At 37.7% G+C, this 27,745-nt stretch overlaps 1 protein-coding gene across 1 annotated transcript; it reads left to right on the top strand.

The window, feature by feature from the left end:
- The first annotated feature begins 1,188 nt into the window (after window positions 1–1,188).
- Window positions 1,189–23,508, top strand: LIPF (lipase F, gastric type). The gene is made up of 9 exons (XM_082423888.1): window positions 1,189–5,209; window positions 5,418–5,535; window positions 6,071–6,269; window positions 7,375–7,484; window positions 11,410–11,546; window positions 13,340–13,486; window positions 14,477–14,548; window positions 14,958–15,029; window positions 17,832–23,508. Exons 1-9 carry the CDS (start codon window positions 5,108–5,110, stop codon window positions 18,066–18,068), a joined length of 1,194 nt encoding a protein of 397 aa, XP_082280014.1. The 5' UTR covers window positions 1,189–5,107; the 3' UTR covers window positions 18,069–23,508.
- Window positions 23,509–27,745: the final 4,237 nt, after the last annotated feature.

The following is a 27,745-nucleotide window of genomic DNA, read 5'->3' as shown; positions in this document are numbered from 1 at the left end:
TTTTAGTGAATAGAAATGTAACACTCTTTTGTATATTGGCTTTGTATCCTGAAACTCTACTGAATTTGTTTGTTCTAACTTTTTTGATGGAGTCTTTAGGGTTTTCTATATTTAATATCTGTCATCTGCAAATAGTGAAAGTTTTACTTCTTCTTTTATTTTTTTATTTTTTAAATTTATTTATTTATTTAATTTATTTATTTTTGGCTGCATTGGGTCTTCGTTGCTGTGCGCAGGCTTTCTCTAGTTGCGGTGAGCGGGGGCTACTCTTCATTGCGGTGTGTGGGTTTCTCATTACGGTGGCTTCTCTTGTTGTGGAGCACAGGCTCTTGGCACGCAGGCTCAGTAGTTGTGGCGCACAGGCTCAGTAGTTGTGGCGCATGGGCTTAGTTGCTCCATGGCATGTGGGATCTTCCCAGGCCAGGGATTGAACCCATGTCCCCTGAATTGGCAGGCAGATTCTTAACCACTGGACCACCAGGGAAGCCCTACTTCTTCTTTTAGAATTTGGATGCCTGTTTCTTTTTTTCACTCCATAGAATGATTCTGGGACTCATCCATGTTGTTGCATGTAATAGTAGTTTGCTCATTTTTACTACTGAGTAGAATTCCATTGTATGGATATAGAAATATTTTGTTTACCACACTCTCTTGCTTATAGTACCTTTACAGTAACTTAAGTCTTGAAATCAGAGAGAAATACTCTGACTTGTTTTTTTTCTTTTATTTTCTTTGAATATTCTAGTTCTTTGCTTTTTATATTAATTTTAGTATCAGCTTGTCAATTTCTACCAAAAAGTTTGATAAAATTTTTACTGGGATTCTACTGAATATAGAAAAAAATAGAAAAATTTAAGAAAAGTTGACATTTTAACAATAATAAGTGACATCAGCATCAAGGTGATATAAAATGTCCCTCCTTTTTGTTCCCCTTTTTAACAACTAAAAATCAATATCCATCACAAACAAGAAAGTCTCTTTGGGAGTTGTGGAATCCAGCACCATATTACCAGGGACCCAAGAAAAGTCTAACCCACCTGTGCAGCTGGTAGGCAGACACACCTCCGTATGGGCTGTGGAACCAGCAGAAGCCATTGAAACTGTCCCAACTCTTCATAGCTGCAACTGGGAAAACCTGGGGAATGCCGATGTGGGCCGACACCTGTGGATGAGAAAGGCTTTATAGAAGTCCAGCCATCTGGAAGGGAGATTCCAGCACACCACTGGAGAAAAGAAAAATACGACTTTGAACACACTAGAGAGGATCCCGGTATACCAGTGCTGCCCCTGTACTGTATTGTACACATAACATTTTGGTTAAGGTGGTAGACCTCCTATTAAGTGTTCTTACTAAAACAACATTTCAATAAATAAATAAATAAAACTTCATTTTTTCACATGTGCAATACTTGGTATTAGTTATTTCATAATTTAGGCAAAAACAACCATCAAAACCTTTTGATAAAAGTTGTTTTTCTCTCAGATTTTGAAAAGTATACCAGGGGGTCATACTGACTGTTTTAAAGTAAATATAATTCTTTATGGGTTCAAGTGCTCCTACCCAAGTGTGGGAAAAAAGTTGATAGCTGCCAGAATCAAGAAAACTCAGAGAATGAGGATGTTGGAGGCAGAGTTTCAGGAGGTGACAAATCAAAAAGAATGAATCTCTAAGGATGTATTGGAACCATATCCTCTTGTGAATTTACTACTTATGCAATGTTTGACTTGCCATTTGGCAAATATGCGAGTTCACTGGAAATGCAGTGACTACACATTTTTAGGAAAGGTCACCCAAAACACACACATGTACGCCTATATATACATGGGTATTTAGTGAGAGAGAGAAGGAAGAAGAGAATTAAGTTTTTCATTTACCTTCAAGAAAGCATTCAGTGTGGTGACAGTGAGTATGACTCTCTGGTGTTATAAAGTTTACTTAATATACTTCAAAATTAATATATTGATATGTTTTGTGAACTTTATTTCTACCTTAGGTAAAATATAATTTTCCATTGATTTTTTTAAGCTTGATTATATGTATATAAAAATTTTTTTTTCTAGGAAGTTTCTTCTCTCTTTTTCTCCTTTGGGGCTTGATTTCAGGACATTTGAAAAAAAGAAAGAACAAGCAATGCTCTGAATGTATAACAGGAACAAGCTGTATTACCAATGGGCTCTACCTCCTCACTATGCAGTTTCTAACTTGAAATCAAACCTGACTGTTTCTCAAACCAATATGGGTAGAATGGTACTCTATTCACGATCTCTACGGGAAGTGGCAAGGAGTTTGAAAACATATTCAGTATTTATTAACATATTCAGTATTTATTAACAATGTATGTGGGGTATTTTGGAAAAATTCATTTATTTTAGTGATTCAAATAACATTCAAGGAATGTTTATGGTGTTTATAGTTATGAAAAAAGGCCAGTTTGGCAGACTTGACCAGATTAGGTCCCTCACAGTCACCAATCCTAGTATCCTATATAAATATCATTCTCCTTCACTCTCCCCCTCTCACCCCTACCTCTTACCTTCCTTTCTGCCTTCTCTCCTAGTCTTCCTCTACCGTCAAAACCTGAGAGCTTTAAATTGAGCTTTTTACAGCCTTGGTCAAAACAACATACACAAATTTGTTTCTTAAGGAACAAATAATCCTAATAAGCCTTGCTGAGGTTCATATAGTGAATGAGAAATAATTTTTATTTTAATTTTTGATAAAAGATAAAGGGCCATAGGCAGCTCTTAGGAATAGTAGGGTCAGTCATTTTAAATTTAATTTTAGCTCTTAGTTAGAAAGTATGAGGCTAACAAAGAGACTTATTAGGTTTGAGCAGTACTACTAATAGTATAATTAATTTTCATTTATTGAGCAGCAAATGTTTATGGAGCCAAGGACTGAGAAGGATGCTATATAGCTACCTTGGTACCTAGTCATCCTTCTGTTTGACTATATCTAAAGCTTCAGTTTACCTATGGGATTTTAAGAGCAAGCACATAGGCCCTGAGTAGACCTGAAGTAGAAGGGAATGAGAAATGCATGGACAGTACAGGTAAGAGAGCAAGTAGAAAGAGCTGGTACTGCTGAACTATCATTACATTATGTCTCTTGAAGGCAGAGAACATGCCATTCCTTCATGTATCCCTCAGGCTAACATTTTCCTTGTCGAATAAACATGTCAAGTTTAGAGTAGAAGACTGCAGCTGTGGAAACTACAGCCACATTTGGATATGATGGTTTCAAAAAGAGGGTAGGGGAAAATAAAAGTCTGAAACTTCGAAAAAATTACAAGGTTGCAAATGGAACACAGTGGAGCATTTCCAAGGTCGGGGTGGGAGCAGGATTATGCTAGTGCAGGCATCCCTTAGGAAAAGTATCCATTAGGGAGAGGGGAAGAGTTGATGGAGATCTTTGCAGTAGGAATGGAGAGGAATCAGGACACCTAGAAGTTCAAAACAGAGCAATGGTCACTGATTTAGTATGCATCATGTGTAGTACAGCGAGTGAACAAGAGTTATTTAATAGGTCATCTTTGAATCCAGATATTTTAAAGCAATAATAGAAAAATTTCTCTGTATTGTCAATGTCTGAGTAACATTTAGTCTGCCATTCTGAGGGAATTAAAGGAAGTTCTCACATACAAAACAGACAGACTTCCCTGTTTTATTCACAGTTTCAAAAAAGACGATCATTCCAGGTATTCTCTCTCCCTTTTCTGACAGATGGTATATCAATTTCCTAGGACTGCCGGAACAAAGTACCACAACTGGGTGGCTTAAAATAACAGAAAATTATTGTCTTACATTTGGGGAGTCTATAAATCTAAAATCAAGGTGTCTGAAGGGCCATGCTCCCTCCGGAACATGTAGACGAATCCTTCATTGCCGCTTCCTGGTTTCCGGTGGTTGTCCAGCAGACTCTTTTGCCCCTTGGCTCGCAGCTGAATAGCTTACATCTCTGCCTTTATTGTCACATGGTATTCTCTCAGTGTGTCTCTGTCTTCACATGGCCATCTTCTTAAAAGGAGACCACTCATATTGGATTAAGTGTTCACCCTACTCCTGTATTTCCTCATCTTAACTTAAATTACGCCTGTAATAACCCTATTTCCAAATGCAATGACATTCAGAGGTATTGAGCTGAGGACTTGAACATATCTATTTTTCGGGTTGTCAGGGGGAAACCAACTCAAACCATAACAGATGGTAAATGGTAGCTCTGACATCAAGGCTACAAGGGTAGGTTGATAAATAAAAGATCCTCTGGGAAAATAGAATCATGTATAAAGCTGAATAAATTACCAGAATAGCAGAAGTGTTGTGAAAACCTACTAATTGACAAAGTGATGAGAAACAAGGAGAACAGTAGGACAGATAAGGTAATAAATGGAAAATCTATGAAGCAAATAGCAAGGCAGCTCAATATCATGACTTTATGTTATATTGTAACATTTACAACATGCAAAAATTTTTTTATTCTCCTGTCTGTTTAGATTATTATTAAAGTGAAGGTACAACATTTTGAAACTCAGGTAGAGATTTTGCAGACACTCATGGCTAAGGCTAGAAACCTGGTTTGAGAAATGGGTTGGAAGGACAGACAATCCTGGGGAGGTGAGCAGACAGGACTACACTGCTGAGTCCATTATGATGGGGCACAGTGTGGGGCTGGACTCCTGCCCTCCACCCGCCCCATGCCCCAGCCCCCCCAGCCCTCTCCCTGTGACAGGCAAGCCTGAGAGTGTCCTTCCCGTGGTTTTGATCACATGGGAATCCGCAGGTTCCAGACAGAAGTCAAAGTCCTTCTTTGATGAGGCCTTGATGAGGGATCCTGGACTGGACATGCCCTTTTCTGGGCTTTGGTCTTCAGCTGGGCACATGATGCACTCCACTGCAGGATTCTTTACACATCTGTCTCTCTCCTCACGATGCGGTGAGTTCTCTGAAGACAAGACCCTGTTGGATCTCATATACCAAGCACTGGATCCTCGGACCCAGGTCCTCCTGCCATCTGCCGGCCTTGCTCCCTCTGCGGCGAGTCCTTGTTCTCAGGCTCTCCTTAAACACAAACATCATGCAATAACTTTTCTCCCCTAATAGGTTGAAAATGTGGTGGCTACTTGTAGCAATGTGTTTCATCCACATGTCTGGAAATTCATTTTGTTTCCTTGGAAAAAAAGCGATGAACCCTGAAGCCAATATGAATATTGTAAGTTATTCATATCACTAATATTTAAAAAACACTTCCAAAGATATTGACACTATTGCTCTCATTAATTCTTTATGATTTATTATAAAGTCTGAAAGATTTCTTTACATAGTACATGTTACCCCAACCAATAAGAAATTCTATTTTAATAATCAAAAGTGGCCAGGCATACTCATGAAGCTAAATGTTTTGTCTTTTCTGCATTCAGAGTCAGATGATTTCCTACTGGGGTTACCGAAGTGAAATGCATAAAGTTATAACTGCAGATGGTTACGTCCTTCAGGTCTATCGGATTCCTCATGGGAAGAATGATGCTAATCATTTAGGTAGGATTGGTATGAGGGAAAAAAATGAGTGTCTCAAATCCGGAATCAAATACATTCCAGTCAAAAATATTCTAATCATAAAACACTAGATTAAGTTATTCAAAAAAAAACCTGAACCACCTTGGTCTCTGAGATTAAGCTGAGGGTCTGAGTGATACCAGATTTACGTTGGTTTCTCTGATGTGAAGCACACTGGCCCATGATTTTAGTTTGTCGTGCTGGGTGGAAACTCAGAGGCCCTGAATAGAAGACCCACTTAATTAACATAATGCTGAATTTCCTTAGAATATAATTTTTTCAATAGCTTTTTGAAGTTTAATTGGCGTACAATCAACTGCACATATTTAAAGTGTACAATTTGACACGTTTTTTCATCTGAGAAACTGTCACCACAATTAAGATAACGTATTCAGAAATATTCACCTCACCAAGCAAACTTTTTAAATTCTAGTCATATAAAAGCCTGTTTCTATCTTCATGTTTATCTGAGAATAAGGAGTGAGTTTATAAAGCTTTTAACAATTTTCTTCTTTAGGTCAGAGACCTGTTGTGCTTCTGCAGCATGGTTTCCTCGCATCGGCCACAAACTGGATTTCCAACCTACCCAGCAACAGCCTGGGCTTCCTCCTGGCGGATGCTGGATATGATGTGTGGTTGGGAAACAGCAGAGGAAATACCTGGGCCAGGACAAATTTATTCTATTCACCAGACTCAGCTGAATTCTGGGCTTTCAGGTAAAGAAAAGGGACGATTGAAAATAAATATTGAGTTAAAAGGCGTGGGTATTCACTGTTTCCAATCCAGCCTCATTTTAACAAATTACACTCCAAATAGGAGGAGAAGGAAGTCATCTTCATTCTAATCCATTTTTGGATTCTTCCTTACACCTCATTCCAAGGGTAGCCTTTCCTCCAAACTGTCTGTGATCCCAGCAACCACTATTACGGGATTCCCTGAATATGCTTTTCCACAAGGAATGAGCGAAATGACTGAAGCAAGGAAATTTGCTGCCCCCAGCAGATTCTGAAGGAACATCCACACGGATTACTAGAAGGTTAAACCCAGTTGGGGTTCATGAATAGCACCTGTCATCGTCAGTATTCAAGTGGAGGTGGGGAAGACAATGAAATTCTGACACCATGGGGAGATTATCAAAGATTTCCTCTCACTGGCCCTCTTGTGCCTTATTCCTAGAAATTACTAATGGAAGTGGAGAAGAGAATTTGCCCGATGATGCTGAGGTGCAAAGGTGCTCTTAGAAGTTCCAGGAAGTGAAAGAAGCTCGCGTGTTCCGAGTGTAGCGAGGAAGAGGGCGAGTGAGAAGAGGGGAGACTAGAGATGCTGACAAGGGCCAGATCAGGCCAGGCTGAGTAGGTCTTGGTGAAGGCCTTGGAGTTCATTCTAAGTGTAATGAGAAGCTTCTGGAAAGTTTTCAACAGGGGAGTGGCATAGCCTGTTCTCATTTTCAAAAGGTTATTCTGGCTGATTTGTAAACAATAAAATAGAGCATCTGTTCATATTACATGGCAGTGGAACACAACATACAAATGATGATTAAATCTGACATTCAGGTTCAAGGGTAGAAGTATTCCCCAGCTACAGCTACTATTGTGTTTGGATTAAATTGCAGCTGTAATGCTGTGCTTCAGAAATGATGTCAGCTGTTTATGAGATGCCACCCCAAAGAGCTCCTGACACTCACTAATAGTCTATAAGCAGCAATGCTTAGAGAATCTAGTTTTCTATTTCTCAAAGGAAACCTTAGCTGAAATAGGTTTGACTTAGAGAAAGTATAGCAAGGGAATATATTCAATTTTATTCTGTCTTTTTTTCTTGCAGCTTCGATGAAATGGCTACATATGACCTTCCATCCACAATCAACTTCATTTTAAATAAAACTGGACAGAAGAAGCTACACTATGTTGGCCATTCCCAGGGCACCACCATTGGTAGGTAACAGCAGTTAGCAGGTAGTTTAGTTCATATAGACCCCTTCCCAGTGGTTATGCAGACATGCTGGTCATCATGCTAATTGCTTTCCAGTCATTATATAATGTCTACAGCAACCCAATGATACAAGACCATTATTATTCCTATTGTATATATAATGAAATTAAGAGCAGGTAAATAAATAGTTCGTGTAAGGTAACACAGTTATTACAAATAGGGTAGCTCAGATACCAGGTCAGGAAATCTGACGCCCAAACCAATGCTCTGAAACTTTGTACCACACAGACTCTGGTCTAAGTTTATTCCATTCACTCAACCATATTTATGGAGCACCTATAATGTATCCTAAGAATACAGCAAAAATTAAATAGTTTAAAATCTCTGTCTTCCTACTACTTATACTCTAGCAGGAGAAGGTAGAGAAAATAATAAAAATAAAAAAGTAAAATATATACTACGCTAGATAATGATAATACTATGAAGAGAAAAATAAATCAGGGGGTCAGATTAGGGAGCATCAGAGGGGTACACAGCAATTTTATACCAGGAACACCACCAAATACTTTCTAAGTAAACATGAAGGAAGTCAGTGAGCCAAGCTCATACCTGGAAGACTGATATTCCAGGAAGAGGGAACAGATAGCACAAAAGATCTGACGCTACAGCACACGCAGCACATTCAAGGAACAGCAATGGGGCTGTTCATTGTGTGGATGAATCAGATTGAGAGAGACAGAGATGAGTTGGGTGGGAGTGGTGAGGAGGGCCGACTATTCAGGGCTTTTGGGACTGTTGTAGGGATTTTTGCTTTCGCTCTGAGTGAAAAGGAAGCCATAGAAAAGTTTGAGTAGAGGAGTTACATGATCTGACATGTTAACAGGATCCTTCCAGTTGTTGAAGGAAAACAGGGCTGGAGCAGAGAAAGCAGTCACTGAACTCTTACTGTAACCCAGGGGAGAGATGATAGTGACCTAGAAGAGGGGGTGGTAAAGATACCTGGTTAGGTTCTAGACGTATTTCATATATATATAGAAAGGGGGGGGGGAACCAGCAGAATTTGCTTAATAATGGATATGGAGTGTAAGAGAAAGAGGAGTCAAGGATGACACCACGATTTATGGCCAGAGCACGGAGATGATGGAGATGCCATTAGCGAAGACGAGGGAGACAGTAAGAACAGCTGAGGTGGTGGGGAGACCAGGGGCTCAGTTCTGGACCCAAGTGTTAGGTGCTATTGGAGATCCAAGTGGAATGTCAAGCAATCAACTGTAGATACGAATCTGGAGTTTAGGAGGGAAGATTGGGCTGAAAATACAAAATGCGAATCATCAGTACATGAGACAGGATGCAATAACCAAAGAATTGAGCTCAGACAGAAAAGAGGAGGGGTCCAAGCACTAAGGCCTGGGCCACAGTTGATTTGGAAGATGAGGACGAATCAAGTGAATAAACTGGAAAATAATGGTGACTGTGGCGTAAGGGAAGCCAGGAATGTCTAGTGTTCTGGAAGACAAGTAGAGAAAGCGTTATTAGGAAAATACTGCAGTCAACTGTGGAAGAGGCTTTGATCAATCATGTGAAATGAAGTCTGAGAACTGACCATTGGTTCTGGCAACCTAGAAGCTAAAAGGGGACCTTTCTAACAGCAACTTTGGTGGAATGGTTGGGACAAAAGCATAATCAAGGAAATTTAAGAGACCATGAGAGAAACTGTAAAGGGAAGAGAAAGGATGAAAGCAGAAGGGGGAGTAGGGAATTATATGGGAGAAATAATGGTGTATTTTTTATGCTGATCCTCACTGTGAGCCAGTGACATTACTTCCTACTACAATTCTAAGCAATCCGAATGTCCATATATGGACATATTCAGGAAAGTGGATGAAATAGTTGGTAGAAGCTTGTGGAAGTTCTCTTCCCACTGCTTGTTCATCCTAAAGCATGGATCCCACTGGTAGAATTTTAGACAGAAAAAAGGGTCAGTGAGGAAGAGCTTCCCAATGTTTCTGTCATTGTGTAATATGTTATGGGCCCAAGGAGATGAGGATTTGCGCTATTTTTTTTTTTTTTTAAATAAAAGCACTTTTAGAGGAAAGGGCAAAAAAGCAGGACTAGGCAGAGGGAGAAGCTGAGCAGTGATGCAGTCCCCAGAAGTCCTCAGCCAGCTCTGTACGAGATGGCTCTTCAGAGTCTTCATCAGTGGGACTAGCTGACTGGCCCTTTACCCACTTGTTGACCAGTCATTCAATGCAGGATGACCCAGGAAGGGACCTTGGGTTCTCTCGAGCAAATGCAAAATCAAAAGTCTCCCTGCAGCTTCAGCTGAATAAATGCCTTGGACTCGAAGAGAAATCAGGGCAATGAAAAACAGCAACAAAACACATGGTTAACCATGGATTCAAATTCTTTGTTAAAAAGTGAGAAATGTTCTAGATTCCTAAAATTTACTCCTTTAGTTTCCAAAACTATCCAAACTTTAACCCTTCTGGATGGAAATCTACCTCAACTTATGACCAATGCCCATGCTTTTTAAAATAGAACATGTTGAACATAGCTTAACTTTTTTTCAATGATATAGGGCTATAAAATGATTGCATTTAGCTGAAATGCAACAATTTCCTTCGGAGTTATTGCTATCAATAGAACTGCTTGTCCTGACACAAAATAACTCCAACCTACCAGTCTCTTGAGTATTTAAATTTTGCACTCTTTTCATTTGAACTTCTTTTCATTCTTCTTTCTCACCATTGGAGAGGTCTGTCATTATGTCACCATACTCATAAATTTCGGGAGATTTTTTCTGCCTTCTAATTTACATCTTCCAATCAATCTGGTGTGTACTCGAAAGTTAGATAAGTATCCTTGATAGAATTGTGTCTAAAGTGGGATTAAGTTTATTCTGAGAAGTCACCTGTCCTGACCTTATATGGACCCATGGACACCCACTCAGGCTCCTTGCGTGTGATTCTTGCTTACTCTGGGTGATCTTTTGGCTGATATCTGCAGAGTTAGGCAACCAGATAAAGAATCCCTTAATAAACAGAGTGCTCTTGGAAAGACCATTCTTCCTCCACTGGGATCAGGCTGGATATTATGTAACTGAGGCCGTTGTATAAATCGGAAAAATTTTGTTTCAGGGCATTATTGAGTCTCGTCGATATGTCATTATTAACAGTAGGGAGAGATTGTCCTATGTAATTCAACTGTAAAGAATTTAAGTTGATAATTCTTTGATTAGAACCCAGTCTATTTATATGCTACTGTTCATGAAAACAATTAAAAGTAGACGGGCTGAGAATGTTTATTGTATATAGATGTTGGAATTATCTCAGCTTCTCATTTGTCAAGCATTTACTATGTGACTAGTTCCTGGTAAATACTTTACATGATTCACCTCAAGTACTTCCTAAACAACCCAAGGAAGCATTCATTATTACACGCATTTTTAGATGAGGAAACTAAGGCTCTTAGAGTTTAGGTGACTTTTCCAATATCACAAAGCTAATAAATCGCAGAACCAGGTTTCAAACTCTGTTTGGACATATTTCAAATTTGTGCTTTAACCTTTCCACTCATATACCCTACTCATATTAAATGTTAATTACCTCATTGTTATGAGATTAGATAATTTTAAACTGAACCAAACCTGTTGTAATATAAATTATAACATTTTTGTTACCACATGATTATTCTAAAGTTGGCCTATTTTCTAAAGTCAGATGAAAGAGTTTATTATAACTATCAAAAAGTTCTACCCTCATGTTCCTAGAGAGAATCTATGAAAATAAAACAAATATACTAAAATCTGATCATTTTGTCGATTTCAGGTTGTCCCAGATGGCAACCCTAGTAAGTCCAAAGTAATGTCACACTTGTAAAGCACACACGCACACACACACCTTTTCACATTTTCTTGTTCTTTTTCAGGTTTTATCGCCTTTGCTACCAATCCCACGCTGGCTCAAAAAATCAAAGCCTTCTATGCATTAGCCCCAGTTGCCACAGTGAAGTATACCAAAACCCAGTTGAACAAACTTGCACTCATTCCTCCCTTCCTCTTCAAGGTATGTGATTCCCTTTAACTGGGTCTAAGATATTAAATTGTTTGTGGATTTCAAAGTGATGGAAAGAGAACAAACACCTGGTGGACAATCATGTTTATATTCAAGGATGGAAATTAACATGTTTATATTATTTCTTGAATAGCACTGACCATGGTTGAATCCCCATTATAGTTTATGAGATCCCCACCAATTTCTTTATTCTCGATTACTTTGTGTGGATTAGCAATGCCTGGGAGAGTTTTTGCTCCTTCCATGGATGTTTCTTTACCAAGCACCCACACAGGTCTTCAAGGCTGTGATTCCCCCCCAAGACCAGGGAAAGGGAAATAAAAGCAAAAGAGTCAAATGAGAAGCTTAAACCACCTGGTCCAAGAAAAGTGGGAAGAAGGATAGGAAAGAAAAGGAAGGGAAGCGAAAAAGAGAGAGAGGGGGAAGATAGCAATGGTGAAGTGAGGCAAGGACTTGGAGACCCCTTATCATATACCCTTGGCTTTCCAAACTTTTTCCTTAGAGCTCCTTCCTCTTTAAATGAGGATTTCATAGGGCAGTAGCATAGATTTCAAGAAACTGTAAATATTATGGAGGCATACACGGTAGGGAATTAATAATCTTTCCTTTTTCCAGTGTTTAATCACTGACTTCTCCCACCCACCAAAACCAACCCATACACACACATACACAGTCTCCTTTAGGAGAACAGTTTACCTCAGGCTACAAAACTTAATGATGCCATTTTCTTCTGTGGTTGAGTGCTATTCTTTTTTTTTTTTCCACTCAATTAACACGCATGCCTAAAATCTAAGAGATTTTACCTACAGACCAACTACATTTGTAAAGCTTTTACTCAAAATGTAAAATTGTGTGATGACCCTGAGTATGTTTACAGGTTGCATTGATTCAGAACTTGTTTGTTTCTTACTCATATTCAGATTTTCTGACAGGCAATGTAGAGAGAGGTTTTTAAAAAAGCATTAGACCTTAGGTCAGAGGCTTGAGGCTTAGATCAAGATTCTAGCTGTAATCCAGTTCTCACTAGACTAAGATCCTGGCTATTCATTAGCCTTATGTTCTCACGTATAAAATGGGGATAACAGGGTACAAACTACCAGTTATAAAATAAGTAAGTCACATGGATATAATGTATAGCACAAGGAATAGAGTTAATACTTTATAATAACTTTGTATGGGGTATAATTTTGAAAACATGGAGTCTCTATGTTGTACACCTGAAACTAACATAATATTGTAAGTCAACTATACTTCAATAAAAAATAAATTAAATAAAATGGGGATAACAAAGTGTCTACTTATTTTAAGAACAATTAGGGTGTGTCCTTGCAATTTTTAAACTACCAAGCCTCTTTGTCTTCTTAGAGGTTTTGATGAAAATACGACTTGGAAGTCACCATTTCCCCTCCTGATTTTTTTTTTATTTATTTATTGCTGAAATCACACATCTTGGCACTTAATTATGATATTCTACCATGTTGTTTTATGAGTTTATTCCCTAACTCCTATGACCCCAACTAGACTGTAACTCTGTGTCTTATACTTCTCAGCAGCCAGTGCAGTTCTCAGTGCAGCGATTAATACTCAATAATCATACCTGCCCTGTCCATTCCATATCTTTATTGTGGGGATTCAATGAGAGAGAGTATTTAAACCTCTTAAGACAACATATAGAAGTATGAAAATATAATGTCTATTCCCATTTGTACCAGTAAACAAGACAAATTAATGTCTTTTCTGCAGCTTGTTATTTGCAAATCTTTAATGATGCTTTTATTTTTCAGATTCTATTTGGTAACAAAATGTTCTACCCACACAATTTTTTTGAAAGTTTTCTTGGTGCTGAAGTGTGCTCCCATGAGATACTGGATATCCTTTGTAGGAATGCCTTGTTTGCCATTACTGGATTTGACAATAAAAACTTGAACATGGTTTGTATGCATTGAAATTTCTATTCTGAATATTTTGAGCAACCCTCATGATTACTTGTCTCATCATCACTTAGGAATGGTACTTTATTAGAACCAGGAGTCACTTCAGAATTCTGTCCATGATATGCAGATAAGCCCAAGAGAAATCACAAGTCATTGCTCCCAGTTTTGTTGCCTCCACGTTTCTTCCATCACGTCACTGTGCCCTGAAGTAAACAGCTTGTAGGAAAAACAAAACAAAACAAAAAACTCCCTGCTCACTTCTGATCACCTGAATAATTGGTGTGACATTTAAATTCTGTGAGGGGAGGCATTGAACCAAGTTGTCAGGTTCCTCTGTAGGAAAAATATGTCTAGATATTGAATAAATATTACTTTAAATATTTTTAACGCTGATAGTCATCTCCATAAACTTTCTAAAACTTATTTCAGAGCAACTATTTATGTAAGATCTTGTCCACACTCTTTACCTTCTATTGCATTTGCTTTGCACCAAGTGGATGTTTAAAAGCACATATGACAAAACGCAGTATCAGAAAGTAGTTAAGAATATGGATTCAGGGTAAAAGCCTAAATTCAAATCTTATCTTTGCAGTGCACTTGAACTCCTCCATCTTGATTTCCTTATCCATGAAATGAGTTGTTGTGAAGATTAAATGAGCTAACATATGTAAAGTATATAGAACAAAACAATGCTCATAGTAGATCATGTTTTGCTCATAGAATATCATGTTTTGCTGCTAATAGTATTATACACTGACAACTATTCTCCCTCAAAATTGTTTAGTTTAGTTATATACCCTCGAAATTAGCCCATATAATCACAGTTTGCAAGCCATAAATTGATGTACACCTTTTTTGCTCATATCCTGCCAGTAATGCTGCCCATAAAACTTGATCTGGATCAGAAAAAGTTAAGTCTTAGATGTTTGTGAGAAACTGAAGATACATCTAAGTGAGCATGTGTGTGCTTGTGTGTTTGCTTTCTAGAGTCGCTTAGATGTGTATCTAGCACACAATCCAGCAGGAACTTCAGTTCAAAACGCCCTCCACTGGAGTCAGGTATCATTTCAAGCTGCTAAAACTTTTTTTGTGGGCCTAAACCATTAACAATTTACCTAAAACACAGTCTTAAAATATTCTGTCAAATGCTTCTAAAAGGGAATTTTTGTGGCACGTGACTACCAGATGAAAATATCTATCAATCCATGTGAATGAAAATCCTACAAAAAACAGGTGCTTTGGGTAACAAGAAATAAATGATGATTATGATTTGAAATTATTTCAAGCAAAGCTGCATTTAAACTTGAATAAATTGTTGTGGAGGATTAATAGTCTATTTTTGGAATGAGAAAAAAATTTTAAATAATATTTAAATTAAAAGTAAACTACTTGGAAAAGTTGGCATTTTATTATTTACATAGCCAAGTGACTTTTTAATTTCCTTGTGTCTTTAATTTCTCTACATTAGGCTGTTAAGTCTGGGAAATTCCAAGGTTTTGACTGGGGAACCCCAACTCAGAACCTACTGCATTATAACCAGGTAAGCATCTTAAGTTGAGGTTATTTGCATTTTGAAAGACAAAGATATAAAAAGTTAAAGATGAAATTACGATAACTTTGCAGGTATTTTCCAAAGGAATGTTGTTGCCTAGACCTAGCCTTAAGGAAATTATAAAGTAGATGACTCTATCCTTTGAGTCTTTTTGTCATGTGGAACATCACACTGGTCTCTAATTCTTCCACTGAGCCTTCACGCTCCAGTGTCTGTGCTCATTCAAGCTGCCCTCAAAGTACCACACCACTGCAGTGAGAACCTTCTAGATCTTATCACCCCTCGCTGCATTAGACAGATCTGCCCTGTATCCCAGACCCCCGGCATGCTGTCTTCTCCTTTCCAAAGTGCAACTAACTGTTATAATAAACCAATAACTCCTTTTTTTTTTTTTTTTTTGGCTGCTCCGCGAGGCTTACCAGATCTTAGTTCCCCGACCAGGGATCAAACCCAGGCTCTTGGCAGTGACAGTGCAGAGTCCTAACCACAGGACTGCCAGGGAATTCCCTAAACCAATAACTCTAACTGTTCATGGGATAGAGCTGGAATCTCTGGTCTTCTTAAACAATTTCCTATCCTTTGTTGATGGCCAGAGAAGTTTTCTCACCATATTCCCAGGCATAAAAGAAGGATGGTATGCTTGTAGTTCAAGGCTGGAAATATTTTTCAGCAGACAAGAGCCTTGTATGCAGGTAGATATATTAAGAATTCCTCCTACTTGTAGTACAAAGAAGCCAGGCTTTGGAGTCCATCGTACCTGAGGTTAATATGAGTTGAGATAATAACTTTTCATCTCTCCACCCAGACTCAGGGAGTTATTGACAGTAATTAATGGGTAATGTCAGCTCAGGATAAACTCTCAGATTGTCACAGGCTAATTTTGAATGAGAGAAGTACTCTTGTGTTTTTTTGGTAATTCTTTCCCCTTTTACTTCACCCCACATCCAATTTTTACATCCAAGTAGTAACAACCCTATTAATTTTCATCTGATTCAATGACTCAATATCTACAAGGGATTTATATCTTTTCACCACAATGTCTTTTGTGTGAAAAAGATGGCTGAGCCTCCTTGTTTTTACATCTCTGATGTCTTTAAAGAGGTTTTCTGAACACAATCAGATCAAACATTTGTTGTAAAGACTTTTCCCCCCAGCCATCACAACCTCAAACCCCCCAGACACAGACTCTATCTTTCTACTGGGCTCTAATAACAGTAATCAGAGACTCCGTCTTGAAGGGCCAAGTGGGGTGTGAAACACCCACTCCCAATTCCATTCTCCCTTCAACCAAGCCAAACTCAGGATGGTTTCAACTGACTGAGGGAGTGACACTAATTTAAGAGCCAGAAGCTAGGTTCTGGAAAACACTTTGAACAGTGGAATATGAGTAAAGAAAAGTAGGTTTATTCTTATGGATATTCTCCACAATTTTCCCTTTTCTTCAACATATAAAGGAATATAATAAAGTATTAAAGTACTATGAAAAATTGCATATAATAAAATATTTTTCTTTGGTGAATTGGCTATTACATAAGGATAAAGAAAATATTCGTATATTGGATTAGAATTCTTGAGAATATCATCTTTAAAAACTAACAAAATTCTCTGTGAACAGTGGGAAGATTAGCAGTGATTCTCTTGTCCCCTTGACCTGCTTTATGAATCTCTTTAAAATCTATGTGTGAATGGAGATTTTGTAGAAATAGGAAATGGGGCTACTGATAGATTTTCTCAGAATTTGAACCTATATTTAGTAAAATCAGGCAAGTATTTAACAAATACAGCTCCTTAAACGAAATGAATACGTATGGAATGACTATACTGGGAGGCCATACAAAGCCAAAATAAATGACTCAGGACATTTTGAGTAACTATTTGTGTAGAAACTATCTATCACAGTTAAAACTCAGTCAGATTCACTTCCTTCAGCTTGAGTCGAAATCTAAGTTTTTGCTTTGTAAGAATTATTATCTAAAGCCCGCCTATTCAAAGCATGGTCCAGGACCAGCAGCCTCAGCATCATCTGGGAATGCAGAATCTAGGCTCTGCCTCCAGATATACTGGATCACATTCTTCATTTTATTAAGATTCCCTAGTGATTCACAGGGCCTTTAGAATTTGAGAAGCACTGATTTAAAACATTGCATCCACGTTCCTCTCTGGATAAAGGTAACTCTGAGCAATAATTGTTAAGATTTACTTATGGAACTGGGTCATGCCACTTGTGACAACATGGATGGACCTTGAGGATATTATGCTAAATGAAATAAGTTAGACACAGACAGATAAATATTGTATGATCTCACTTACATGTGGAATCTAAAAAATAAATTTAAAAACCTCATAGATACGGAAAACAGATTGGTGGTTGCCAGAGGCATGGGCAAAATGGGTAAAGGTGGTCAAAAAGTATGAACTTCCAGTTATAAAATAAGTACGACCTGGAGATGTAATGTACAGCATGGTGACTATAGTTAATAATACCATACTGTATATTTGGAAGTTGCCAAGAGAGTATATCTTAAAAGCTCTCATTACAAATATATATATAAAAAAGCTACATGTGCTGGTAGATGTTAACTAGATTTATTGTGGTCATCATTTCACAATGTATACATGTATGGAATCATTGTAGTGCACCTGCAACTAGTATAATGCTATATATCAATTATATCTCAATTTTAAAAAAACTAGGTTAGTTAATGATATCTAATCTACCCACTGAATAAGTATTGAGTTTCAAGTGCAGTTACTTATAAAAACTCTGATTCTTTTCCTCTTGTGTTTTAGGCCACACCTCCCAACTACAATTTGACAGCCATGGATGTGCCAATTGCAGTATGGAGCGGTGACAATGACCTGTTGGCTGACCCTCAGGATGTTGACCTTTTGCTTCCAAAACTGTCTAATCTCATTTACCACAAGGAAATTCCTACTTACAATCACTTGGACTTTATCTGGGCAATGGATGCGCCTCAAGAAGTTTACAATGAAATCATTTCTATGATGGCAGAAGATAAAAAGTAGTGCTGGATTTAAAGAATTATTCATTTACTTTTCCCAAAATAATTTCTTCCCTTCCACATAGTTTTCTGTACTGTTTTAAATGCAATGTTTCTTTCTGTAATTCTGACTTTCAAAATATATTAGCATCAACAAACTTTTCATTGGTCATTTTTAATTGAAAAGAATTATTTTAATTAGATTATTTTCACTTGAAAATTTATCTAGAAACTCTTGAGAGAACACAGTCTTGGGGAAGTGAAACTTCTCTTCCAATCCTCCCATTCAGTTTATCTTCTAAACTCCAGGTAGATAATGAGCCGTGAATCATGGGTGTTGCCAAAAGACAGTCTTGGGGTTGAGTATTGATATCTTGTATGCACACTTGAGATTGAGTAAATTGTTTTCTTTCTATTGTCTATTGTTGCTAAAGCTCAGTCTCTCCATCTGTGCTATGGGGATATCACTTGCTCTTTTGCTGTTAAACTCCATGAAAAGGCAAAGTAGACTGTAAATTGAATTGAGGTCAGCTCACTTTCCCTTTCTAGGGAGAAAAGAACAAGGGTAGCTTAGGAAGCAACAGGCAACCCCCAGTTCAGGAAGGCGGGAGGTAAAGGATTGCTTAACCTCAACATTATTGACATTTTTGGACAGATAATTTTTTTATTGTCCTGGACATTATAGGGTATTTAGCATCATCCCTGGCTTCTTCTTACCAGATGCCTTGAGTACGCACACCCCCCAAGCTGTGCTGCATATATACCTCTTAACTTGCACCATCATATTGTTGCTCACATTCCCCTCCAAAATTCTTAATTTATTTTGGGTTTACAAGTACGTATCCATGCTCTGTGCATAACTCATAGGAAGACCAATATATCTGAACAGAGAACTGTGTCGTAATCTCAAGCCTACTAGATATAATATGATTCACATTTTTAAAAGTCAAGATATTCTAAAATTAAAAGATGCCTAAGCATTACCTAGTTTAACCCCATCATTTTCCAAGTGAGGATATTAAAGTTCATAAAGGTTGAGCACCTTAATAAAGGACGTACAACTGGCATTGTTAAAATCCACATATTCTAGCCCAAGTACTCTTCTCTTTTTGCTGCACAAAGCTGATGTACATAGCTCTGTTGTACTTTCAACTTAAATATTTCTAGAGTTATCTGAGGAAGGAAATGGGGTGAGGTGGTGCTGAGGTTTTTATAAAGCATTATTCAGAGTAATACTGGATATCTGAGTTCCTAGGCTCTACACAGATATATAGTATGAGAAAAATGCCAGTTGAATATGAGCTTTCTCTGCTAGCGTGAAAGAAAGTAGAAGTAGCTAGATAGATGTTAGAATGAGAAAGAAGGAATAGAGGTGAGAAGAAAAGTAAAGAATGGAAAATATTAGAAGGTATTGACATATATACACTAATATGTATAAAATGGATAACTAATAAGAACCTGTTGTATAAAAAAATAAATAAAATAAAATTCAAAAAAAAAAAAAAAAGAAAAGAAGAAGGTACAGGAAGGGATTTGTGCTTTCAGATGCAAACCTCATCCTCATCTGCTTTGCTGTGTCTCAGTTGGTCATTCTTATAGCCCTACTCAAAGAGATCAGATTGCAAAAGCCATATATAATCTTAGCCAAACAGGAAAAAATATTTAAGGCATACAAGGAGGATGCCACTCTAGAATTTCCTTTTGAAAATAGCACTTAGGAAAGCAAATTAAAATATAGATGAGATGAAATGTCTGCTTAAATAACCCACCCTAAGTAGTTTTCAGATGGGTTGCTCATAATAGCAGTGAATCCAAGACCTCATCAAGGATATTAAATTATAGCTGAAATAAACTGTAAAGCAAGTCAAGGCATCATAACAAGGAGATGTCATAGTAAGTTCTACAGTAAGTATGGATCTATGTTTCAACCTCAAAGCGTTGTTGTGAGGATTTCCATATTCATTTTGAACGACTTTGTATTGAATGGCTACTCTGTGCCAGAGAGTTTAATATAATTAGTGCATGATTCATGATAGCACTCAACCAATATGACCCATTATTACTTTTATAGCTCCAAGGCACTATCTATTAAGTTAATTTTGTTGTTCTTACATACCAGACAATCTTAGCTTCAAGCTGGACTAACCTACTAAGAGAGAAGTTCATACACCAGTCAATATTAAGTGTACGATGTATTGAACAGCAGGTAATTTCTCTGTACACATAAAGCATTGATATTCTGGTTCATTGAGCCCTTCTTGTGATTTTGGTTGGTATAAAGCAGTTCCTCAAACCCGACTATAAGTACTGAAGTCATATTAAAAAACACAGAAAGCCACAGTTTACACACAATTATGGAGTCAAGTTAGACCCAATCTGAGGGACCAGTTGGCTTCCATCTAAAGATTTTATCTTACTATACATTTTGGAGCTTAATGAATTATAGTTCTCTGAATGTTAACCCTCATATAATTATTTCAAGGTTTATTTCTGAAACTGAAAAAGCATTTGAAAAATACTTTCTTCTTCTCATATTCATATGGTTTGCCTACTCATTTTTCCAAAGTTTTCATCTCATCTATCATATCATCCAGTTGGCTCTCCAAACCAGGGCTCCTTAACTTGCCGTATCTGTGAGCTTGAGGTTTCAGTGAAACACTTATGCTTTTTTAAATGTCCTTAATTCAAGGTCTCTCTACACTGTTCCTTACTGGAGAGAACACAATCCATGTATGTCAGCACACTCAGTAGCACCAGATTACTTAGCTTACTATTTTACTGTTCAACTTATGTCACAATAGCAAGGCCAGTACCTACTAGGTGGAGATTTATGATACAGGATTATTTACTGGGAGTCGGGTGACTGCTGGTGAATCCTTATGTCTTCATCATAAAGATGTTAGATTAGGTTATAGAACACTGAAGAATATATGTTCATTGTGAGTGTAAAAATATTTACAGGTATGCATACATATTTTTACAAATGCATATTATATATTTTATGTGTATAAATATATACATAATACATCATGTATAATATTATACATATAAAATTATGCACATATTTATGCACAAACATACATGATTTGCTGAGAATGTGAGTACACAGTCAGCCAGGCACACAGTCAGAAAAAGAATTATTTTTCCTTGAATAAATATACTGCCAAACAATTTTAATCATTGAAGCATTAATATATCCTTTTTGAGAGCTTCAGATTTTTCATTTTAATGAGTATAGGATTCTATGTTTCACACTTTCATTTTGAAACATCTCATAGCATACATTTACTGTTCTTGAGAATTCTAAAGGCTGATTGAATTTAAAACAGCTCAAATCACCAAAGGAAATTAAAAGATTAGAAGATCTGCAAATGGTTTGGCTCTAGAGCAAGTTCAAACCAAAAAAAAGAGGCGAGAAGATTTGGAAATGATATCCTAGAGTTATTTTATATGCCTTCTGCCAAATGCCTGTCCAAGCAATGATACAAAATATGGCTGAACTTATTATCAAAACAGGACAAAATTAATCAACTGGGTTCAATATTTTTTAAAAACTTCTTGGTCTAGTATATCTGCCCTACTTGTGGAAAATATTTATATCCATTTAGTAAGCTTAAGTTGTATAGAATACATTATATTGATATTCATTTAATAAATATCAAGCTAGACACTGTTCTGGATGCAGAACAAAAGACAAATCTTTTGCCCTCATAGAACATATTTTAGTGGTGAAGGTTGATAATAAAATATAAACAGATAAATGTATGTATGTATATTATGTTATCAGGTAATATAACCACTGATAATAAAAATATAGCAGATAGTTGAGTAGGAAGCACACAAGGCACTATGTTAAATAGAATGATCAGGAAAGGCCCCTTTGAGAAGTGACACCTGAGCAGAGAACTGACTAAAGGGAAAGAATTCCAATGTGTTTGAGTGTCCTGGTCCAGTAGCTCTGATCTTTCACAGATGTGACTAGTCTTGCAAGCTGGCAAGGTAACCTGCCACAATTTCATGGATGCTGGAGAAGACAGGAAACCCCCATTTCAAAGACAAAAGACTCTATTACTCATAACACACAGACTTCATGACCTTCACATTCCCCTTGATCTTCAAGATCCATAGGGATAATGTGAAAGCAGGTCTAGATGAACTTTGGACATATAGTGTATCTATGTCACAGTGAGGATCCCCACGCTTAGGAAGCCCCCAGTCTTATAAAGGCGGCTGTTAGCAAACCTGTCCAGTCTCTGCCCCAGAGAGAGACGTTTTCTTTATCATACTGGTCAAGAACAAACCTGCTCTCTACCCTGGAGAGAGACAGTACTTCTGTCTTCCCAGGCTGTTTGCTTTACAAACATCCTTGAAAAGATAGTCTGGAAAAAAACTGATCTCAGACGTACAGAAATACTCTGGAGAAAAGTCTCTCAACATCAACGTTTAGTGTACATCAGAATCACCTGAAAGGCTTTTACAAACACAAATTGCTAGGACTAAACCCCAGTGTTCCTGATTCAGTAGGTCTGGGGTGAGTCTAAAAATCTGCATTTCTAACAATTTCCCAGGTGACACTGATGCTTCTGGTCAGAAATACTTACTTTGAGAATCACAGTTTTAAATCTATTAAGCAGACACCTTGTGTTATGCTGTTGTTGATTTGCTTTCCTTTGGCTAGGCCTTATAATCAGAAACTCACATTTCTAAATACTTATACCTATTGTAATCTTTATGTCATTGACTCTGGTAAGTAACATATTTCTTATTAGAGACACTTCTCATATCTTATAATGTGGTTCAGCTTTGTGGCTTTTATACTTCTATTTCAGACAAACCTTAGCTGTTACTGATGCCAAAAACTCGGCTTCCGTGCACCGGTGCCAAATTGAATCTCTGAGACAGAGTTTTGGGTGAAGTAGAAAGAATAACTTTATTGCTTTGCCAGGCAAAGTGTTAACGCAAGTTCGTGTGCTCAATGTACAGTGAGGCCAAACAAACTGAAACGTAGGAATTTGGAGCAGAGAAAGGTTTATTGCAAGGCCATGCAAGGAAATGGGTGGTTCATGCCCTAAAAGCCCCAAAATCCCCGAAGGGGTGCGGCAAAGCACTTTTAGGTGAGGGAAGGGGGTTGCAGGGTATGGGATCAGCTTGGGCACAATTCTCTGATTGGCTGATGGTGAGATAACAGGGTGGTGTCACAGGGGTTAACATTATCAATCCTTAGGCTCCAGGAGGCCTGGGGCTATATGCTCATGGTCATCAAGTAGTTAACATCTTACATTTTTTTTGGGGGGGGGCAGTTCACATCTGCAAAACAACTCAGGAATTGTGCATCAAATACTATTATCTAGGTACTTCAGAGAGGAGCTAACAGAGGATATGGGGGAAGGCCTGTCCCGGGAAGGCCCCATAGGGTCCTACTTGGTTACAAAAGGGGGACAGAGTGGGCTTGTGCCCTCAAAACTGTGTGTCCCAATGTGGGGGGAGGATTTGGTGAGGAGTTTTATAGCAATGGTTCAAGGGCGGGCTTGCTGGTAAGGCTCAGGGTGCGTGCAGGGCTTGCATTCCTTTAATCTGGACTCAGGTGGTCTCCTGATGAGCTTCTGTGACTCTCAAGGTTATCAAACTGTGACCTTCTCTCTGGAATGAAGAATGCTTCAAGTAGTTAACATCTTCCATTTGTTCAGGGTTTTAGTTCTGCAGAAGAGCTCAAAGGTATTGTTATATGTATCCCTTGAGGCAGGACCAGGATCCTGTCCCAAGGCTGTACTACTGTTTCTTAACTGCCCCTCCCTTGTCTCTGCACCCCCTCCCTTCCCTGATTAACGACTGTTTGAACTTGCCCTTCGGAACTCAGGGAAGATCATGGAGGCTAAAGCCTATTTCCAACAAACAAGAAATGGTGTACAGAAAGGCTTCCATGCCCAGGAGCCCCATGGGGTCCTGCTCAGGTTTCATTATCAACTTCAGTTTATCCAGATATGAAACAAAGAAACAGTTGAAATAAAAGAGAAAAATTTTTGCTTGTGATATTATCTTAATAATCTTAATGGTAATTTCATGCCTAATGCTGATATAATGACATTCCAGTCTATAACTACAAGATGCACTGATTGAAGCACAGAACTGCAGGAGATAAGAAAATTTCCTCTACCCTTCTATGTTCTTTGACTGGTCTAATAATCAAACTGACATAAGACATATAAACAGGAGAAAACCAAATTTAATTATGTACCTATGGGGACCCCACAAAGAAAATGAAACCCAAGAACAAGGCAGACAATTGAGGCTTATATGCCATCTTGGGCTAAGGAACAGGATAGGGGCCTGGGGCTTCAACTGGAGGAGGTGACTCACAGGTCGAGGAGGGCAGATGTTTGGTAATTTGATGTTTGTCCTGCCATACAGATAGATCATTCAGATAAAGAAGTTCTCTCTTGGTAATAGCTCTCTTTCTGAGTTAGACCCCCTATCTAAATTGTTTTACCTTGTTACAGGACAGATAAAATTGAGTCTGCTGGGTGTGGCTGCCTTCAGCTCAAAATAGCCTGCATAACAAAGTGGCATATTTTGGGAGGCTTGTTCTGAACCTCTTCAAATTCTTTCAAGAGTGATGATCATTTTCCATCTACTATAACATACGCTTGGTTTCTTCACCTATAAAAACATTTTGAAGTCAAAATTGAGTTTCAAATAACATAATAGTGATCTCGGAAAGGCAGCAGATCTTATTTCCCTGCCCAGGAATTGAACCTGGGTAGCCTGGATGAAAACCAGGAATCCTAGCCACCAGACCCACTGGCCCTTGCCCCCAGTGAAAAATGCATTTCTCAAGGAGGCAAAAACTGTAAAAACAGGTGCAAAGTTTGTTATTAGAGACATAGCGCAACAACAAGTGCAAGAGCACACAGAGAAACAGTGTATAGTTAAGACAGAAGCAAGGCAGAGATGCACACCCAGAGAGAAAGGCTGTGGGCGTCCTTCCTAATGAGGAGGGGCGCAGTGAAGAGGCGGTTAAGTCACTTATATAGGTCAGTTCTTCCAGGTCTTTGTTTACCTTTGGCCAATTATCTGGTTTCTTTTTCCACCTGACCCGCCCTAGCCTCCCCAACTTGCGTGCACAACTTTTTTCCAAGATGGATTCCAGCCCAGAGGCCTAAGGGACGGCCTTAGCATCACATATTATGGGGTGGTGCCCCCTCCTTTTTGACCCCCAAGGAGCCTTTATGCACAGGTGCAGTGTCTCCCTGGCCCCAAGGATGGGAAATATGTGACCTGTCGATCCTTTACTCAAACAAGGGTTAGCCCCTCTCTGTTCCTGCCATGACTATTATCTTAAGAGGTACACAGGACACAAAGCCTGGCTATTTAACCTGCTTTTGTTGTTACTTCCATTTCGGTGAGCAAAGAGGAGGCTGATTTTAAATGTCTAACCTGGAGCCCACCTATCTCCTGTCTCACGAAATGCAAACAGGAGACTAGCTGTAGGTGTCCAAACTGAAGCCCACTTTTTCCTGCCCCATGAAATGTAAACGGGAGGCCAGTTGTAAATGCCTAGCTTGGGGCCCATCTATCTCCTGCCTCAATCGTATTTAGATATTTCAGATTACACACAGATCCGGAAACCTATGCCATTAATATAAAAATACGCTTTATGGTTACATGAGAATTCCTGCAGAACTGGCAGTGTTTTTTGTTTTACAGCTCTAAAATTTAACTGTTTTATGAAATAAATTCCTTAAGTGGGCAGAAGGAAACATGCAGCTAATAATCTTATGAGAAAAACACTTACTGTTATTTAAAATAGTATTCTCATATTCACAATCTATTTTCAAAAGAAATGTGTAGGAACTATGCAATTACCCAAATTTGCCACTAGAGGGAAGATATGGAAATTTGCTTCTGTTTTTCCTCTTAATCCAGGGCATATACGTTTTATCGATATTGGTTATGCTCATCTTATGTAGTATGTTAAGACCCTGTGTAAAAATTGTGGAAAATTTATCTTAAAAAATAGGAATTGAGTTTTAGAGAAGTTCACAAACTTAAGGTAGGGAAAACAAGCACTTTGCTAAGCATCAATACTTGATAATGGCATCACAATTCCCACAAAAATACTACAAAAGTGACAATATTATACCAATCTTAAAAAGTAAGGATGCTGAAGATAAATTTTGTGTGCAAAATCTCGCAGCAAATAGTGGAAAGGTAATTTTAATTCAGTTCTGCCTGACTCAAAAACCCAAGTTTGTTCAATACTCCACACCACCAAAATCTACACCCCAAATCAAGTCTTAATACAAATAAATCTTTTACATGACACCATGCTACAAGGTACATTTTTACCTCTGTTATGGTTCTTACCATTTTGTTTTGCACAGTAGGTATGTTTCATGTGTTTTTAATCACTTCTTCTATGTTCATAAAGTCTGTAAATTCAGGGAACCCAGTTTGCCTCTTTTTATATCTTCTCTTCTGCATGGCACAGGCAGAAACATAGGAGCTTTTGTTTAATTATTGAAGCTTATCATTACGTGCGTCTGTAATTAATGCCTTTACTAATTTTGTGTAACAAAGAATTGAACAAATTTTTCTCCATGTGCCTAATCTGTCCATTTATTTAATGTGCCAGATTCTCTTAAAATCACATATAAATAGCAAACATATAAATAACATATATTTACACGTATGATAGCAAATCACATATAAATAGCAAACACTTAATCATTACAGCACTTATTCCTAAACTTAATACAAAACTTACAATTCTCTGAGTTTGATTTACTTCATCTCTTATTCGTTATTTTTTTTTAATTTTATTTTTGAAGTTTTCAAATGTAACAATTGAGAAAATAATTTAACCCCCAAATATCTATAGTCCAGCATAAATCATTATTAGTATGTAGCCAATTTTGTTTCATTTATATCTCACCACACCCAGCAACAGATTGTTTAAAAGCAAACTTCCAGACATCATATCATCTAGAAATATTTTATTATATAATTTTAAGACATAAGACAATTTAAAAACGTAACCACAATATCAATATCACACCTAAACACCAAGCAAATCAAAAATTCCTTAATATTATCAAATATTCAGGCAATGTTCACCTCTCCATGATTGTCTCATAAATGTGTTTTTTACAATTAGTTTGTCCAAATCAGGACATAAACACTCCCGTACACTGTATTTGGTTTATGAGTATCTCAAGACTCTGTTTATCCCAGTTCTTCCTTCCTGTTTTCTTATTTCTTTCTTGCCATATATTTACTGATGGTATTCTCCAATCCCAATAATATAATCCATCCTTGAGAATACTTTATATTAATTCTTGCTTTTTACCAGGTGCAGTCCTTTTCCTCTAAGACAGTAAGGTATAACCAATTTATAATTCCATTTTACTTTTTAATGTTTCCTTTTTTTTTTCCAAAAATGGCCACATGAAGCTCAATCTATGCAAGTGCTATATTCCTAATAAAATTCCACTCCCCAGCCCCTCTTAAACACATTTTCCTACCATATAACATCAATACTATTAGACTCATCCTCAACCTCATGCTAGAGCTGGACTATTGAACCCTTAGGTTTTTGACTCCATCTCTCCTGATTGAATCCAACATAAGAAGCCTCTCACAATTTCCAGCTTTTGATTTAACCAACAGAGGCTTAATTCCTAAATCAGAATCAAGTTGATTTCT

Source organism: Balaenoptera physalus (genome assembly GCF_965194825.1).
Source record: "Balaenoptera physalus genome assembly, chromosome: 14".
Classification (NCBI taxonomy): Eukaryota; Metazoa; Chordata; class Mammalia; order Artiodactyla; family Balaenopteridae; genus Balaenoptera; species Balaenoptera physalus.
The sequence above is the reverse complement of the archived record's forward strand: the minus strand, read 5'-3'. Positions and strand labels throughout refer to the sequence as shown.

Excerpts from the sequence above, each read along its gene's own strand:
- LIPF (XM_082423888.1), top strand. The coding sequence starts at position 5,108 with ATGTGGTGGCTACTTGTAGCAATGTGTTTCATCCACATGTCTGGAAAT. Across the intron at positions 5,210-5,417 it reads CTGAAGCCAATATGAATATT|AGTCAGATGATTTCCTACTG; the intron begins GTAAGTTATTCA and ends TTCTGCATTCAG. Across the intron at positions 13,487-14,476 it reads ACAATAAAAACTTGAACATG|AGTCGCTTAGATGTGTATCT; the intron begins GTTTGTATGCAT and ends TTTGCTTTCTAG.